Here is an 18,474-nt window from a genome sequence, read left to right on the forward strand (position 1 = left end):
TTTCTAGGGCCTCCCTATAAAACTCCCCACGACGGGAACTCGCCATATTTATAACCTTTGAGCAACTATGAGACACCTTTCCAAATCGACAGCACTGTTCAGATTAAATCTTGCCTCTTATATTTCCACAGCTCGAGGTGGCTCCCAGCTTACAGTCCTCAATACATCTGACAATGTTTAATGTTTTCTGCCTTATAGTTCCCTCACCAGGTCCCAGCTCTTTTCCGTTATGGCTCCGTGGTTAACAAATCTGACTAGGAATCATGAGGTTGCAGGTTCAATCCCTGGCCACGCTCAGTGGGTTGAGGATCTGGCGTGGATGTAAGCTGTGGTGTAGGTGGAAGATGTGGCTCAGATCCCGAGTTGCTGTGGCTGTGGTGTAGGCTGGCAGCTGCAGCTCCAATTAGATCCCTGGCATGGGAACCTCCATATGCTGCAGGTGCAGCCCTAGAAAAGTCAAAAAGACAAAACAAACAAACAAACACAAAAAACCAACACAGATTACTTGGAGTTTCCATCATGGCTCAGCAGTAATGAACCTGACTAGAATCCATGAGGACGGGGGTTTGATCCCTGGCCTCGCTCAGTGAGTTAAGGATCTGGTTTTGCTGTGAGCTGTGGTGTAGATCAGAGACACGGCTCAGATCTGGCGTTGCTGTGGCTGTCGTGTAGGCCGGCAGCTGTAGCTCCAATTCGACCCTGAGCCTGGAAATGTCCATTGCCAGGGGTGTGGCCTGAAAATGAAAAAAAAAAACAAAAACAAAATAGCATCCAAAAAAACAAAACCAAAATTACTGTATCTTAATCAGGTGTCTCCATGTCCTCACATGTAAAACAGAAGAGCTACTGGAACTGAGAGGTAACATCACTGGGAAATCTTTGTCTAATGAAACCGGTTCCTTAGCATCATCTGGGAAAGGGCCTGACTGAAATCATTGGTTAGGAGTGAAACAAGCAAACACTGACGATTTCTCTCTCACACATGTGAAGCGTCAAAATGTGATTTTTTTCTATTCCAATCAGGTTATGTTTATGCATAAAGTATAAGCGCTAGGAAGCAAGAATTGCTGTGTCGCATGAATTTATTTTCTGTTTCCAGGTCTGGTTCTCTTCTGTCAGGGTGCTCGGGTACGAGGGTCTCCAGGACTGAGTCAAGCTCCCATCCGCAGACACCTGTCGTCCCTGCCACGGTCCCCTCGGCACCTGCTGGCGCCTCCTGCGTCTCTTTCATTCGCTTTCACGGACTCCCCAGTCGTGCATTGTGTACGGAATCTTTGATTTTCACTTCCTTTACTAACATTTGCTCTTTGCTCAACCTCTTCTTTTCAATATGTTTTCTTCTTTGCGATCTAATAACTAAAAGGTAAACATAACGTGTTTGAGGTTCTAATCAATGGGGGGTAGAAATGGAGACAAAGGAAGCGAGGAAAGATATGGAAAATGGTTCAATAAAGGGAATTTTCAGGCTGTAATGACTGTTACTTGTCTGATTAGGATGGTGAAAAATTGCATTTTAAAATTACTTTCTCACTTTCTGTTTTCAAGTTTTATAAATAACCAGCTTAAAAAATTTACAATATTGTAAATGAACTCTATTTCAATTTTTTTTTAATTTAGAAAAGTTTGGGGCGCTCCCGTCGTGGCTCAGTGGTTAACAAATCCGACTAGGAACCATGAGGTTGAGGGTTCAATCCCTAACCTTGCTCAGTGGGTTAAGGATCCGGTGTTGCCGGGAGCTGTGGTGTAGGTTGCAGACGTGGCTCGGATCCCGCGTTGCTGTGGCTCTGGCGTAGGCCGGTGGCTATGGCTCCGATTCGACCCCTAGCCTGGGAGCCTCCATATGCCTCGAGAGTGGCCCTAGAAATGACAAAAAGACAAAAAGAAAAAGAAAAGAAAAAAAAAGTTCGGAGCTCCCACTGTGGTGCAACTGGATCAGTGGTGTCTGTGGAGTGCTGGAAGGTAGGTTCCATCCCCGACCCAGCACAGTGGGTTAAGGTCACAACTGCAGCTCGAATCTGATCCCTGATCTGGGAACTCCATATGCTGGGGGGGGGGGGGGCAAAAAAAAAATTAGCAAACTTGTAATTCAATGTAATGACATTGAAATAATATTTGCGAAGGGCTCGAAGGCCATCTGCCTCACTCAGCATCAACTCTCTCTTCTGGTTCTGGCCTCTTGGCCTCTTTCTGTCACTGGGGTTGTTAGAGAGGAGATTCACACCGGGGATGCCTCAAATGAGTTCCCCACCAGGAAATGCCTGCACTCCTCTGGATCCCTGGAACTGCCCTGCAAAAGGAACCCCGCAAGCCCACGTCTGTGTGGCCCTGCGTGTGATCCGACAAGGGCGGCTTCCTTCTGCAGGCGTGGCCGGATCAGTCGTCCCCCGACACCACCCACTCCCACTTAGCTCCGCCTTGGAGACCCAGCCGTCCTTGTCAGCTCAGCTTTCCTGCGACCTCGACCTCGGAGCCGAGGGATAGGGCGGTTGGTGGTCTACCTGACTGAATGAATTTGTCCAGTTCCCTCTCGTTCTCTGGAAGCAGGTGGGTGGACTCTTCCTGGCCTTCCTCCTCGGGGCCCTCCTCTTCCTCGCCTAACACCGGCAGCTTCACATTCTCATAAAGCCAGGCGAGTTGCTGTTTTTCCTCAGCCTGTGCCCATCGACTGGAGAACAAAACAGAGGAATTTCAAGGCACAATTTTGGGAGTTCCTGTTATGGCTCAGCAGTTTAAGGACCCCATGCTGTCTCTGTGAGGACCCGGGTTCCTTTCCTGACCTGGCTCGGTGGGTTAAGGATCCCCGTTTCCCACAAGCTGCTGTGTAGGTCGCAGATGCGGTTCAGATCGGGTGTGGCTGTGGTGCAGGCCAGCAGCTGCAGCTCGATGTGACCCTGGCCCAGGAACTTCCATATGCCTCAGGATCAGCCGTAAAAAGAGAAAAAAATAAAAATAAATAAAAATAAAAGCATAATTTTCACACTAAACCATCACATCTTACTCATCTGAATTTCTTCCTTTCTTCTTTTTTTCTTTTTTCTGCTTTTCAGGGCCACACCTGCTGCATATGGAATTCCCCACGCTAGGGGTCAAGTCAGAGCTGTACCTGCTGGCCTACACAACAGCCACAGCAATACCAAATCCTTAACCTATTAAAAGAGTCCAGGGATGGAACCTGTATCCTTTTTTTGGTGTTGTTTGGAATCTGCATCCTCATGGAGGTTAACTGGATTTGTTACCACTGAGCCACGAGGGGAACTCCACTCAGGTGACTTTCTGACTGCAAAGGAGTCACTGGTACCCGATGGCAGGTGGGGGAGGGAGGCAGAAACAGAGTTACGACAGAGTAATTACAGATCACACATTTGTGCTGACAGGCAAGAAAGGAATAACTGAAGATGCCGAGCGAGGATCAGAGCCAGGACTAGGCTGAGGTGACTGAGACACGCACGTTCAGTCAAAAACTCCGTAATCGAATAAATGACATCAATGCAATAGTTTACCAGAGAAAGATTAATGCTCAGAAATCCATGATGAACAAAACGTCAACTTAACTTATTTATTTTGTCTTTTTAGGGATGCACTCACGGGGCACATGGAGGTTCCCAGCTAGGGGTTGAATCGGAGCCACAGCTGCCTGCCTATAGCCCAGCCATGCAGGATCCAAGCCACGTCTGCAACCTACACCACAGTTCACAGCAATGCTGGATCCTTATGCCACTGAGCGAGGCCAGGAATCGAACCTGTGTCCTCATGGATGCTCGTCAGATTTGTTCCCGCTGAGCTACAATGGGAACTCCAACTTTTTAAATTTTTGCTGTACCCATGGCATGTGGACGTTCCCAGGCCAGGGATCAAACCTATGCCACAGCAGCAACCTGAGCCACTGCAGTGACAACCTACTGAGATCCTTAACCCACTGAGCCACAAAGGAACTGCAAAATGTTCCCATCTTAAGTAAAGATAGTATAGGAGTCCTATGACACAGCAGGTGAAGGATCTGGCATTGCCTCTGTAACAGGACTTCCCTGGGTGTGACCAAGAATCAACTGATTAATTAATTTCTGATTCTTCCTTTTGCCCAGTCTCCACTATGGTTTCCCCCAGCACCACTACCGGTCTTGTATCTAAAATGCTGGTATTTTGGAGTTCCCACCGTGGCCCAACAGGATCGGCAGTATCCTGGGAGTGCTGGGACGAAGGTTCAGTCCTGGCCCGGCACCGTGGGTGGAGGATCCAGCATTGCTGCTGCAGCTGCGGTGAGGATGCGACTACAGCTCAGACCCGATCCCTGGCCCAGGGACTCCACACTCCAGTGGGTGGCCAAAAAGTAAATAAACGCATAAAAGAAAAGGCTGATAGTTTGTTCATCATGGATTTTTTTTCCTTTCTTTCTTTTTTTTTTTTTTTGCTTTTTAGGGCCGAGCATGTAGCATATGGAAGTTCCCAGGCTAGGGTTCAAATTGGAGCTGCAGCAGCTGGCCTACACCACCGCCACATCAACACGGGATCTGAGCCGCATTTCCTGTATCCGCAGGTCATGGCAACGCCCAATCCTTAACCCACTGAGCAAGGCCAGGGATTGAACATGAGTCCTCATGGATCCTGGTTGGGTTCATAACCTGCTGAGCCGCAAAAGGAACTCCAGTCCTGTTTCTTTTTAAACTTTTCATTTGGATCATGAGTCAACATGAATATAGTCCATATTCTAAAAAACACTGTCTGAAAATGTATGAGGATAATAACTGAGTGATTATAATTATCACCGTCATCATCACCGTCACGACCCTCCCCAAAAACAACCTAGGTAACGTTTTCTGTCTTACTTAAGACCAGAAAAAGTCATCTGGCGACACTTACTATATCACGTAGGAAAGCGCGAGCCCACAGATCAGTGCGACACTAAAGGCCACACCTGCGAGTGTAACGACTTGAACAAGAGCAGGTCTGTGAGGAATCAGTGCTGAAATGGAAGGAAAGCAGGTCTCATAAAAGCCCATTTTATCTGCGACTATCAGTCAGTATATGCTATTTTTCAGATTAATGTTTATTTTTTATTGGCTACTTTTTGCAGCATGCTGAAGTTCCAGGGCCAGGGACTGAACACGTGCCGCAGCAGGGACCCAGGCCACAGAAGTGAGAGCGCTGGATCCTTAACCCACTGAGCCAACAGGGAATTCCTCAGTTAGTATATTTGTTAATCATATTGTTTAGGGGGAACAGGAGAGAAAATCGGAAAAAAACCTTAAAAGTGGCATTCTTAATTTTATAATAATACAGAGGCTAGTTTGTACAGCCTGTGTGAACAAATATAATTTGAGTTTTTGTTTTTTGTTTTTTGTGTCTTTTTGTCCTTTTTTTTTTTTTTAGGGCCTCACCCAAGTCCTATGAAGGTTCCCAGGCTAGGGGTTGAATCAGAGCTGTAGCCGCCAGTCTACACCACAGCCACAGCAACGCGGGATCTGAGCCACGTCTGCCACTTACACTACAGCTCACGGCAATGCCGAATCCTTAACCCACTGAGCGAGGCCAGGGCTCGAACCCACAACCTCATGGTTCCTGGTCAGATTCAGTTCCTCTGCACCATGCCGGGAACTCCTTTTTTTGGTTTTTGTTTGTTTGTCTTAACAAATATCATTTGAATTCTCCCCAATCCCTGACTCCCTTTCCCTCTGCCTCTTGGTCCCGGTCAAAGCCTTCACTGCTGTGACTGGGCGCCTCCCTCGGTACCGCAGAACGTGCCACCCCTGCAGCTCACAGGCCGGTTTCACATCTCGATTCACGTGTTGCCCTGAGGGTCTTAGTTTGCGTAGGGCCCTTGTGAAAGCACTTTCAGGGCAACTCCGGACACAGTGACACCAACCTGTGTTCCAGGTGTTGGTGTCTGGGCCCACGGAATGGGTGCTCCGGGTGGGCTCAGGTGTGTCATTTCCCCCACTGTCTGAAATAAAAACAAGCACATAAACAAACGGAACCAAAGAGCAATGGGGTCAGCGCAGGGCTCAGCCGCTTGTGACCTTGACCTCCTGAGGGACAGCTCCTTGCCACCCCCGCCCCGGGCACTGGTACAGGCCGAGGAGGTGCCAAGACATCCTTGGGGTCTCCCAACTCAGCACGAGGTCAGCCTGACGTGTCGAAAAGAACCTGGACCCTAAAGCTCGCACATTAAATGCTGAATCGGAGACGCGCCATGTGGATGCTCAGATGCTCACCCTGTGACTCTCGACGCTTCTGTATGTGGTCAGGTTTTCATAATGAAATACTGCTGAGGCCGTGAGTTCAACACAACAACTACTGCAACCGGCTTGTGGGGAAGGTCCCTGGAGACCTAGGGCCGTGTTATGGAAGTTGGGACAAAACCAGGTTCAAGAGAGAACAGAGGAAAGTAACTGGAGAGAGCAAGTCTGGGAAACTTTTTCTTGGCTGCACCTTCAGCACATGGAAGTTTCTGGGCCAGGGATCCAACCCACACCACAGCAGCGACCTGAGCCACTGCGGTGACAATGCAAGGCCCTTAACCTGCTGAGCCACAAGAGAACTCCTAGAGTAGTCTATTTTTTTTTTTTGTCTTTTTGCTATTTCTTTGGGCCGCTCCTGCGGCATATGGAGGTTCCCAGGCTAGGGGTTGAATTGGAGCTGTAGCCACTGGCCTACGCCAGAGCCACAGCAACGCGGGATCTGAGCCACGTCTGCAACCTACACCACAGCTCACGGCAACGCTGGATCCTTAACCCACTGAACAAGGCCAGGGATCAAACCCGCAACCTCATGGTTCCTAGTCGGATTCATTAACCACTGCGTCATGACGGGAACTCCTGAGTAGTCTATTTTTAAAAAATTTTCCAGGGATGGAATTGTTTGGTGTATTGACCCTATTTTATGGTTTTCTAAATGCTTGATGGTCGAGCATCTGGGGCCTTGATCCTGCAAAAAACCCCCTCTCAGGGATAGCTTTTTATTTTTTTATTTTATTTTTTGGGGGTCTTTTTAGGGCCACACCCATGGCATATGGAGGTTCCCAGGCTAGGGGTCGAATCAGAGCTGTAGCTGCCGGCCTCCACCACAGCCACAGCAACACCAGATCTGAGCTGCATCTGCGACCTACACCACAGCTGATGGCAATGCTAAATCCTTAACCCACTGAGCGAGGCCAGGGATGGAACCCGAATCCTCATGGATGCTAGTTGGGTTCATTTCCCCTGAGCCACAACGGGAACTCCAGGGCTGGCTATTTCCTGGAGACGCCCTTGAGGATCCTCTGATACACAAACCAGCCAGTCCAGAAACCACCCGCCCATCTCCTGTATCCAATCCCACACACACCAGGCCAACATTCCCTCTGCCCTGAATCGCCCTGGTGCCAGGTCCTGGGTAACCGAGAACAACTCTGATAGCCCAGAGCCCGCCAAAATGATTCAAGCCGGGAGTTCCCTTCGTGCCACAAAGGAAAGGAATCCGACTAGGATCCATGGGGATGGAGGTTCGATCCCTGGCCTCGCTCAGTGGGTTAAGGATCTGGCGCTGCCCTGAGCTGCAGCTCTGATTAGCCCCTTCGCCTGGGAACCTCCACATGCTGCAGGTGTTGCCCCAAAAAGACAAAAAAATTATTTGAGCCATCCAGCGCGAGGTTTCCTCAGGGTACCGACCCTGCCTCACCTGCCCCCTTCCTTCAAGAAGGGCACCAGGAGCTGCGGGTCGTGCTCTCCCTGCTCCTCCCTCTGCCTCCCCAGCCCTGCACCGTCCCCGCGGGGCCGCGCCCTCTGTGTCTGGGAACCTTCGGGTTCACCTGCTTCCCTCGTGAGAATCGCTTCTGTGTCTGCGTGTCTGTCTGTACTTGATTAAAGCAAATGCCAGGATGTTTCCACACTTCAGGTCAAAAAGAAAAGGCGTCCTTTTTATAAGAACTTCCAGCTGCTGCCTGTAGACGCTGTGCTCATTCCCAAACTCCAGACAAGACACCAGATCCTACATCCCTACTCCTTTGCCAGTCGAGGTGGTTATGAAAGGAGTTGCCCACTTTTAACGCGACAGCTGGAAACTGGAATCACAGAGGATTTGCAGTGACGAGTAAGAGGTCGCGTCTTCCACATACATAAGAGCTGAGGGTTTCAGGAGAAAGCCAGAGTCTCCAGTGATCTGATTGGAGAAGCAATTCTGTTTTCCGCGTCTGTCTCAGGAACTACACGTGGGACCAGAGGCCCGGGCGGGGCAGGGGTCTCGGTGAGGCCCGAGTGCCATCCCACAAAACAGGCGCGGCAAGGCGGGGCCTTCTGACCGCGTGGCCGAGCGCCCTCTCTGTGCTTTCGAGGCAGTGAGTGGGGACGAGACGTTTCACAGCTAAGCTTTGGTGGAGGACAGGGTGTGTGGGATGCGGGCTGGATTTACTCCTGCGGTTTTCCTTCCTGTCTGTCTTGACGCCTTGACGTGTGTGCTGTGCTCTAATCTGCCCCACGCAGCATCCCAGCGGATCCAACCCTGGGGACCACGGCGAGGGGGGTACCTTTATCTAATCTGCCCAAAGGGGCCACACAGTTTGACCGCCTGGGACGCCCTCAAACCAGAGCTCCCAACAGCTCCAGGAACTTCCCTGGAGCCCCCGCCCCCCAGGTGCCCTGACTTACTAGTCAGCCTCGAGCTGGGCAGTCCCATAGGTGTGGTGCTCGGAGATAGAACGTCATTGAAGGGAGCAGAAAAAACGAGAGGGGTTTAAGACAGATGTGGGAAAATAAGGATTTACCTTGGTATTAGCCAAGGGAGTCTAACATGCAGTTTCCCAACAGTTAGGATGGGACGTGTTCGGGAGTTCCCTGTGTGGCTCATCGGGTTAAGAAACCGAACAGTATCCATGAGGATGTGGGTTCAATCCCTGGCTTCATTCAGTGGTTAAGGATCCAGCATTGCCATGAGCTGTGGTGTGGGTCGCAGATGCGGCTCAGGTCTGGCGATGCTCTGGCTGTGGCATAGGCGCGGCAGCTGCAGCTCCGATTCGACCCGTAGCCTGGGAGCCTCCATGTGCCACACCTGCGGCCCTAAAAAGAAAAGATGCTAAATGTTCTTAACGTTTATTTCAATTCCTGGTAGAAATATGAGGATTAATTTGCAAAAGCACCTGCTCTGTGGCATCCAGTGTCCTCTTTCATGAATAGGGACCATTCAGCACTTGATGCAGCACCCTCCCCCCACACATTGTCTGCTGGCTCAGCGCCTGCCAAAGAGAGGACCTGCGGAAAGAGCCCAGCGTTGAACAGAGCTGTGCTCACATCAGGTCAGGGTCGCACCAGGGAGGGCCTGACAGCCGGGGCCCTATCATCAGCTACAGAGAGAGAAGGGTGTAGGGTTTATTTTTATTTTATTTTTATTTCTTTTGCCTTTTCTAGGGCCGCACCCTCAGCATATGGAGGTTCCCAGCGAGGGGTCCAATCGGAGCTGCGGCTGCCAGCCTACGCCAGAGCAACGCAGGATCCAAGCCGCATGTGCAGCCTACACCCCAGCTCACGGCAACGCCAGATCCTTAACCCACGGAGCGAGGCCAGGGATCGAACCCGCAACCTCGTGGTTCCTAGTCGGATTTGTTAACCAGTGAGCCGCGACAGGAACTCCGGATGTAGGATTTAACTTCTAATTGTACCATTTTACGGGCCATGCCACTACCACACGCGGGGGAAGAGGCACACGGATGCAGCCAACAGGAACGCTGGCTCTCGTTTCAGGGTGCGAGTAACAAAGACTCACCTCCAGGCGCTGAGGGAGCTCCCTGCATCTGGGCTGGTATTTCCTGAGGGAACGGGGTGGTCTGCTCGGTGACGCCTGGGGGTATCTGTGACTGTTGCAAGCCTTGAAAAGAAAATTTGCCGCAGTGAGATGTAATCCCCACCACCCCACCCTCCTGGCATTTCTTCCTTTTCAGCCTCGACCAAGGCGCATGGAAGTTCCTGGGCCCGGGATCGAATCTGAGCCACATTTGTGACCTACGGCACAGCTGCAGCAAGGCTGGGTCCCCAGCCCACTGAGCTTGGCTGGAGATGGAACCCACGCCGCCTCACAGACAATCCCGGGTCCTTAACCTGCTGTGCTACAGCAGGAACTCTGAAATCACCCCTTTTCGCTTCCCCTGAAAAAAGTGAGAACAGGCTGAGCTGCAGTAAGCCTGCTGTTTATCTTATGGGTCTGAACGCACCTGCGTAAGGCAAGCATAAGTGAGGCGGGCATTCCATTAACAACAAAACCAGAAAGCTGAAAGAACCCTGACCCTCGTCCATCGCTCACAAATTGTGCGTTTTTTTCACACAATTTGTGAAATGAGATGAAAGGAAATACTCGGCCGTGGTCCAGCACTGGTCCCGTATGTCTCTGGGGAGCCAACACGCTCTTCTCGCTATAGAATGTCTGGGTTCCGACCTGGAGCCCCCAGTGTGAGGTCAGCTCCAATTGCCACGTGGAATTCTTTCCTGGAACCACGTCAGCCAGTGGGGAGACCAGTGCTGAGAGGGAGCCAGGCTTTGGGGAAGGATCAGAACGAGACCCAGTCCCTGCCCTCGGAAAGCAGCGAGGAGGCAGGAGGCGCCAGTGGTGAGTCCAAGGGACACGTGGTGAGAGGCAGAGACCACAGCAGGGCTCTGCAGTCAAACGCCTCGACTCTGATCCTTAGCACTGGCTTGATCAGGTGAGTTACCCCTCTGAGCACCAGCTTCCTCCTCAGTAAAACAGGAGGATTTAGTGAGGCCTCCTGCACAGGGTTATAGTGGTGGCTGAAGGGTGCAATCCATGCAAAGCTCAAAACAGTGTGGGCCCCGAACATGAGGTCTGGATGCAACAGGGGCAGGAGGATGTTTGTAAAAAAGCTCATTCTGCTCGCGGCACTGCAGACCAACACATCCGGAGACACGCTGCTGGGGCCAAGAGGAAGGACCTTCCCTGGAAAGCCGGCCTGCCGCGAAGGGGGGAGACTCGTGTCTCCAAGAACCGACGTCCCTCGGGCCGAATCCAGTGGAGGGGAGGGGCGCGCGGCGAGGCCTACCCACAGCTGGGCGAGCCCTGTGCCCCTCTTACGACGCGCTCCCAGCCTCTGGGCTACTGGTCAGAAACCTGGACCCAAGGGGCTGCCTCCAAAGTTTCCTTAAAGAAGACAACTGAAATCATCTCAACAGAGGGACATGGGATTGAGAACCAGGTGGCAAAGAAAGCTGCCCCCTGCACCTGTCCCTTGTCCGGCCACCAGTTCACTACACACAAAACAGGCTTTGGGCCTCCTACCAACTACAAGGAGATAACGGGCCAGGCCGTTTGAGATGCTTCCATCGAAGCCCCCAGGGACTGGGAGCTGGTTCCAGAGGCTCAAAGGGCCTCGGTCCTTCCTGAGTGTTCGGCAGATGACCGGGTGGGGGCCCCCCAGGTACATCATGCTGTGGACTGTGACGAAGCCCAGGCTCTATGCTGACCACACTCGATCCCCCTTCTCTCCTCCCATCCTGCTGTGCCTGGGGTGTTCCTGCGAGAGCTCCGTGCCCACCCTCTGAGCCCTGCAAGCTCTGATCCACCCCCGATCAAAACCATCCAATGAGCTCACGGGCCGTCCCTGGGGCTGGAGTCAGACTGCTGGTCTCCCTCTGGCACCGTGACCTTTAGACTGGACTCTGGACAGTGCTGTCTGTGGAGCTGGTTTGAGTGTCACTTCCCACTGGTCACTATGGCCTTGCCCGGTCCTTTCCGAGAGGGCTGTGAACACCTGGCCCTTCCTAGATTTGGTTCTTACGTTCCTCGCACCCCGACAGCTGGAAGCATTGTGCCACTAGGAGTTACTAAGGCCCACAGATGTGCAGCGGGTACGAGGCCAGGCCGTGAGGGTTAGGCCGAGAGACCGAAACTGTTCAATAAATTCCCGTAAATCCAGAGGTGCCAGACCTGTTCTTCTGGCCTTCTCCCACAAAGGGGGTGCCTGGGTGCAAAACCGAGTTCCAAACCTATATCATACGCCTAAGAGGACGAGTTCTTGTTGTCATCTTTTCCAAATTTGCGTTCGTTTGCCACGTTGCCGTCCCAGTCACCTGCAGCATCTCCGCCGCCCAGGTGGCAAGAGTTATCCACTCCGAGTAACTGTTAATGATGCTGGGGCGCTAGCACGGAGGGTACTGCATTTTTTTATTGACATGTAATTGACACGCAGCATCATGTCAGTTTCAGGGGATCTGATATTTGTGCACATTGTGACGTCATCATCATCAGAAGTCTAGTTAACACCTCTCTTGTGTATATTACAACACATACACTTAAAAAGATTTTTTTCTTGAGATGAGGACTTTTCAGATCTATTCTCTGAATAACTTCCTTTTTTGGGGGGCCGGGCCTATGGCATGTGGAAGTTGGGGCCAGGCATGGAACCCTCACCATAGGAGTGACCTGAGCCATAGCAGCGACACTGCCGGATCCTTAAGCCCCTGTGCCACAGGAGGACTCCCCCTTAATAACTTTCAAACATGCCACAAAGTTTTTTTTTTTCTTTTTAGCGTCGATCTCCGCGGCATATGGAGGTTCCCAGGCTAGGGGTCCAATCAGAGCTGCAGCCGCCGGCCTACACCCCAGCCACAGCCACGCCAGATCTGAGCTTCATCTGCAACCTACACCCCAGCCACAGCCACGCCAGGGATTGGACTCACATCTTCACAAATCCAGCCGGGTTCGTTAACCGCTGAGCCACGCAGCACTGTTCACTGCAGCTGCCATGTGGTGATCACGCCCCCATGAGCTCCTGACACTATGACTGGACGTTGGTACCTTTTTACCCCTTTCACCTACTTCACTGTTTTAAAACTTTGTATTTTCCTGCTGCTGCAACTCCCCCGCAAGGGGCTGTGAGCACCCTGCCCAGGTGAGCAGGTGAAGAGGCTGGCCGCTGGGACGCGGGGCCTCCGCTTTGCTCTGCCCTGAACACGACCTCCAAACACTCGAACGTGCCGGTGATGGACACTCAGCCTGCGCCATGGACGCGGCCCTGACCCCTAGGAGAGCCCTTGTTTGGGAAGGTCCTCCCTCTTTGCTCCCCACCCGCCAGGCTCAGCCTGCTCCCGGCGCTGCTCAGAGCAGCCCCTGGCGACTCCGTCTTGCTGGGACCCGTGCCTGGAGTACCCGTCCCTTCCTTCGGGCTCCTCTGCTGGGCCTCCTCCGACGGCTGCATCTGACTGACCGTCGCCCAAAAGCGCACAGTGTATTTATAATAACCCGAAAGTTATCACCAAGCCAACTGTCCGACGGCTGATGAAGGGATAAGCGAAACCTTTACAAGCACCGCTGGCCTGTTACCCACCCTCGAAAGGCACAAAGCACAAGCCGCCACACGGGCAAGCGTGGGAACATGACGGTGCGAGAAGAGGGCAAGAGGAACGTCACGTTCCCTCGCTGCCTTTCCGCCAAGGGCGCGGCTGGGCCCGGCCGGAGTCGCGGTGGAGACGGCCCGCCGCGCAGGGTCCCCGCTGACGGAGGACCTCGTTGGCGGGATGAGCTGCTCCGGACTCGGACACGCTGGTCAAGGCGCGATGCGGTGAAGATGCCAAAAAGCACTTTAAAAGGGTCACGTGCTCCGGCAGGTGGTGGCTCAGGAAAGCCCCTGGTCGTTCAAAGGCGACTTTATGTTTTATGGGGGCTTTACAGTCACAGCAGAGCTCCCGCACACGCACCCCCCCAACACACCCCCATCCCTACCCACACACCCCCCCACGGCCTCCTTCGTTGTCCGCACCCCACCCCAGAGGGGGCATGTGTTGCAGCCGGGGCTACACAGACACATCACCATCCAAGCCCCTGGTCTGAGCAAGGCTCATGCCGGCGGTGCCCACTCCCGGGTTCTGGCAAAGGTGTCACGGTAGCCGGTCCCACGGAATGTCGTGCAGCACAGCGGCCCTGCTGCAAAACCCTCTGAGCCCCGCCACTCACCCCTCGGGCAAACTGCCATTTTTACTGTCCCCAGAGTATTCCCTTTCCTACCGGGTCAGAGAGCTGGACTCACACGGTGTGTGGTGTTTTCAGGGGGGCTTCTCTCCCATCTTTCGGTCCACGCCTGCAGCATATGCAGAAGTTCCCGGACCAGGCACGGAACCGCGCCCCAGCAGTGACGCTGCCCGATCCCCAGCTGGCAGACCACCAGGGAAGGCCTTCTCCCACTTTCCAATATTTATTTCACATGATCCTTAGCAACATGTCTCTCCATGCCCTTTCACGGCTTTACAAAGCTTCAAAGCTTTATTTATTGCCTTGTAGGGCCGCACCTGCGGCATGTGGAGGTTCCCAGGCTAGGGGACAAATCAGAGCTACAGCCGCTGGCCTACACCACAGCCACAGCAACGCCGGATCCCCAACCCACTGAGCAAGGCCAGGGATCTAACCTGCATCCATATGAATTCTAGTCGGATTTGTCTCCCCTGTGCCACAACAGGAACTCCCAAAAGTTTTTTTTTAAATTGAGGTACATACAGAGGTCCCGCTGTGATGCAAGGGGATTGGCAGGTGTCTGTGCAGCCCCAGGACACAGGTTTGGTACCCGGCCTGACACAGTGGGTTAAAGGATCCAGCATTGCTGCAGCTGCGGTGTAGGTCACAACTGCTGTTAGGATCTGATTGCTGGCCCAAGAACTCCACATGCCACGGGGCAGCCGAAAAAAAAAAGAAATAATAAATACACTGAAGTATAGTTGATTTATAATATCACATTAGTTTCAGGTGTACAACATAGTAATTCATATTTAAAAAAATTTTTTTCTTTTTAGGGCTGCACCCACCGCATGTGGAAGCTTCTGGGCCAGGGGCTGAATCGGAGCCGTAGCTGCCGGCCTACACCACAGCCACAGCCATGTGAGGTCTGGCTGCACGGCGACATACACCGCAGCTTGTGGTAATGCTGGATCCTTAACCCACTGAGCGAGGCCTGGGATCAAACCTGCATCCTCATCCTGCATCCTAGTCGGGTTCTTAACCTGCTGAGCCACAAACGAACCTTGGATTCAAATTTTTTGTACTCCATTTGAAGTTATTATCGAACGTTGGCTATATCCCTTGTGACAGGCAGTAAAATCCTTGTATTCACTTACTTCACACCTAGTACCTCATGCCTCTTAATCCCCTCCCCTATCTTGCCCTTCCACAGCTATTATTTTTAAAAAGTGAAAATAAGCCATTGAGTTTGGATGCGCTTTAGTGTAGCCCAAGGACTCCACGTCCCCACCCGCGCATCTCCCAGGTAACCAACCTCCCCATGGGCCTCACCTGGGACAGCTTCCTTCTTGCAAGGACGGATCCCCCACAGTCTCTTCCTGGGCTGGCTGTTCTCCAGTGGCCTCAAGCTGCTTGCTCAAGAGTAGGCGTTGTTACTTATGACCTGTGGGAACACACATCAGGTCCCAGCTTCTCCACCTTGACCTTGACCTCTTCTCTTGGGCCCCGGCACTTCCTCTGTGATAACAGGGGCTCCTTGGGTTCATCTTGCCCTGAAGGCCACCGAGGGCTTTGACTCTGTGCTGAAGCGTCTCATCTCCTCCGCACAACCTCTGCGCCATGTCGGACCAAGGCCGTCTCCTGCCTGAATGACGACAACGGGAGCCTCCAGGCTTGCCCGACGGGGCTAACAACTGCCACGCGGCAGCCGGGGCCTCTGAAAAACAGAAGCGTCTTCCGTCCCTCCTGGTAAAAGTCGCCCAGTGGTTCCCATACGGAAACAGAGCCCTCTGGCACATCTTTGGTCATTCCTCCTGCTGCGGGTTCTGACCAGGCCCAGAACTGGGGCATGGAGACAAATTCTACCCAACGAAAACCACATCGGGCCCAGGTAAGGAAAGACGGCTTTCGGAAAGAGGGTTCCAGTAAGGAGCGGGGCACGGTGGCTGCGGGGAGATGGCGCTGACAGTGAGATCTGCGAGCATCTCAGAGTTTGGGCAGAAAGGAGCTTTCCCGCACAGGGAGGCAGGAACCAGGGGCGCGGGAACCCAGAGTGGGGGTGGGAGACCAGCCTGCGGAGCAGAGGGCCAGTGTTTCCTTGTGCCTTCGAATCCTCACTCAACCTTAGGAGGGAGTCAAAACCAAGGGTCTCTGGGGAGGGAAGACGCTGAACTAGAGGCAGGTGAAGTCAAGTTAAGAGACTTTGTTCGGATCGATGGGCGTGTTCAAGACAAGGGAGAGAAATCTGGAGTCTGGACCTGGCCTCGTCCGTGTAGAAGGGTCACAGAGAGCCCTAGCTGTCCCGTAGCAAAGGACGGTCCTTTGCAGTCAGCCATTCCCGGAACACAAAAGGACGGAGGGGTTAACTGTCTGTTTTCCAGGAGCTGCAGGTAAACTCAACAGTGTCAGCCCTCACTGCCGCGTCTCAGGCCTGCTTTGAAGAGGATCTTGGGGTTGCCGCTCTCGGCCACGTGAAGCCCCCGCTGCCACCTCTCCCCCCGTGCGGTGTCACCGCTGCGTGGGCTCTGCCCAAAGTGGGTCCCCAAGGACCGCGAGCCAAGCCGGCCTCCTTCCTGCGAGGTCCCAGCAGACGTCTGCTCCCAGCTCGACGACGACCTCCAGGGCCCTGGTGGGAAAGTCGGAATTCCGGGGCTCCTGGACTGGGCTTGGGACCGGGGTCCGCCTCTTTCCGAAGCCCCTGAGGGATTTTTAGGACCGGGAGTCTGGGGAGCAAGGCCAAAGCTGGCGATGTCAGGTCAGGCGCCCGCGACGGACCCCGCCTTGAGCCCAGGTGCCCAGTAAACGCCGCCGCGTCCCCACCGCGGAGGGTCCGTCTGTGACGTCACGAGGGGGCGTGGCCGGTGCCACCCGCCGGCGGCGAGGATTCCCGACCCCCCCCCCCTCCCCGGCGCGGCCCAGTTTCCCGTCCGCCTGGTCCCGCCGCCCTGCGGCTCCTCGCCTCCCCCCCCCCGGCCTGGCCCGTGGGCGAGCTTCTGACGCGTCCCCGTCCCCACGCCGGGGTCTCCGACCGGCCGCCTGACCTGCCAAGCCCCTCTCCGCGGCCCCACCGCCGCTCTCCGAGGTCCGGAGACCCGGGGCGAGAACTCGCGGCCCGCGCCCAGGCTGCTGGGACGCAAACACCCGCCCGACGGGCGGGTCCACGCACGCTCGGGTCTCGGTCGCAGGGACACTACGCTGAACCGGGGGAAACCTCGGCCCCGAGAGGAAGACAAGCAGCAAAAAGAAAGGCGAGGCGCTCCCGCTGCGGCTCAGCAGGTGCGGGTGGGAACTTGCACCTGTGGCGCGTGGCGAGCGAGTTTGGGCACACGGTGTGCCCAGGGCAAGGGAACCGAGGCCGGGGGCGCTGCGGTCCTGGCCGTGGGCCCCCTGTGGCGTGTGCTGCTTCTGAGAACTGGGACAGGCGCGGCGACACGGCCCCACCTACCTTCCCGCAGACCTCACGCAGAGCCAATCTCTCCAGAAGACTCACAGCCACGGAGTTTCCGGTCCGGTCCCGGATCCTCCAAGCCAGCTCCAACGCAGGCACCTACCTGAGATGAGCCCCGGCGTAACCTAGGAGGCAACGGGGGAGGGGACACCAGGGCCTCAGAAAGAGCTGCCTGACAGCTGCTTTGGACCAGAGGGCAGGGCCGGCTGGCTGGGGCGGGAGGCAGCACACAGCTCCGCGCTGAGAACAAAGCCCTACAGCTCTTGTGGAGGTGGTCCTTGCTTCTGCCCTGCCTGTGCCTTGGGACAGATACTGTTCCCGCAGCAGCAGCAGCAGCAGCAGCAGCAGCAGCAGCAGCAGCAGCAATGCAGCCTCTGGTCCAGGCTTCCTGACAAGTGGAATCAAGGCAGGGCCATAGCCTGTGCTTCTGGAGTAGCAGAGGAACAGGCAGAAACCCCCTTCCATCAGGCATGTGTTTCTTACCCTGCCTCCTCAAAGTCCCGGGCTAGCGAATCACATTTCAGAGCTATCCTGGGAAGTGGGAAGTCATTGCCTGCCTTTCTGATGCCTTCTCCTCCCAGCCCTCAGGCCCCATCCTCCCACCCAGAGTCGATGGCATTTATAGGGACCAGGATCTGATCCTGTCCCACATAAACATAAAATGATGTAGTTTTATGGAGTAGCTGATGATCCCAAGAGAAATAAACGTGCTTACCAGCCAAGGAAACAAGCAATTTTCTGAGCACAACTGTTTCAAAAGAAAAACAACGCACTGCATTACGGCTTCCATCACAAGCACATACATTAGAATAGGCGGGCCAGGATTTTAGTCACTTAAGCACATGCAAAGAAATACAGCATGGTAACAGCAATAGGAAATGAGAATAACGACACACACACAAGAACCAGGTAGAAATATGAGCTATGTAAAATAGTTGCTGAAATTATGACACAATAAAAGAAATAAGTAGCAAAACAGACAGCTAAGAAATCAGTTAGAGAACACACCCTCACACCATGCACAAAAATAAACTCAAAATGGCTGAAAGACTTAAATATATGACAGGACACCATCAAACTCCTAGAAGAAAACATAGGCAAAACACTCT

General features: G+C 53.7%; 1 protein-coding gene across 1 annotated transcript; it reads right to left on the minus strand.

Annotated features, from left to right (window-relative positions):
• Window positions 1-1,064: 1,064 nt before the first annotated feature.
• C8H19orf18 (chromosome 8 C19orf18 homolog) lies at window positions 1,065-16,763 on the minus strand. Its single transcript, XM_047790956.1, has 6 exons — window positions 15,250-16,763; window positions 9,730-9,831; window positions 5,861-5,938; window positions 4,858-4,960; window positions 2,499-2,665; window positions 1,065-1,356 (listed from the first exon to the last, which is right to left on the minus strand). Exons 2-6 carry the CDS (start codon window positions 9,755-9,757, stop codon window positions 1,238-1,240), a joined length of 495 nt encoding a protein of 164 aa, XP_047646912.1. The 5' UTR covers window positions 9,758-9,831; window positions 15,250-16,763; the 3' UTR covers window positions 1,065-1,237.
• Window positions 16,764-18,474: the final 1,711 nt, after the last annotated feature.

The sequence above is a fragment of the Phacochoerus africanus genome, chromosome 8 (genome assembly GCF_016906955.1).
Source record: "Phacochoerus africanus isolate WHEZ1 chromosome 8, ROS_Pafr_v1, whole genome shotgun sequence".
Taxonomy (NCBI): domain Eukaryota; kingdom Metazoa; phylum Chordata; class Mammalia; order Artiodactyla; family Suidae; genus Phacochoerus; species Phacochoerus africanus.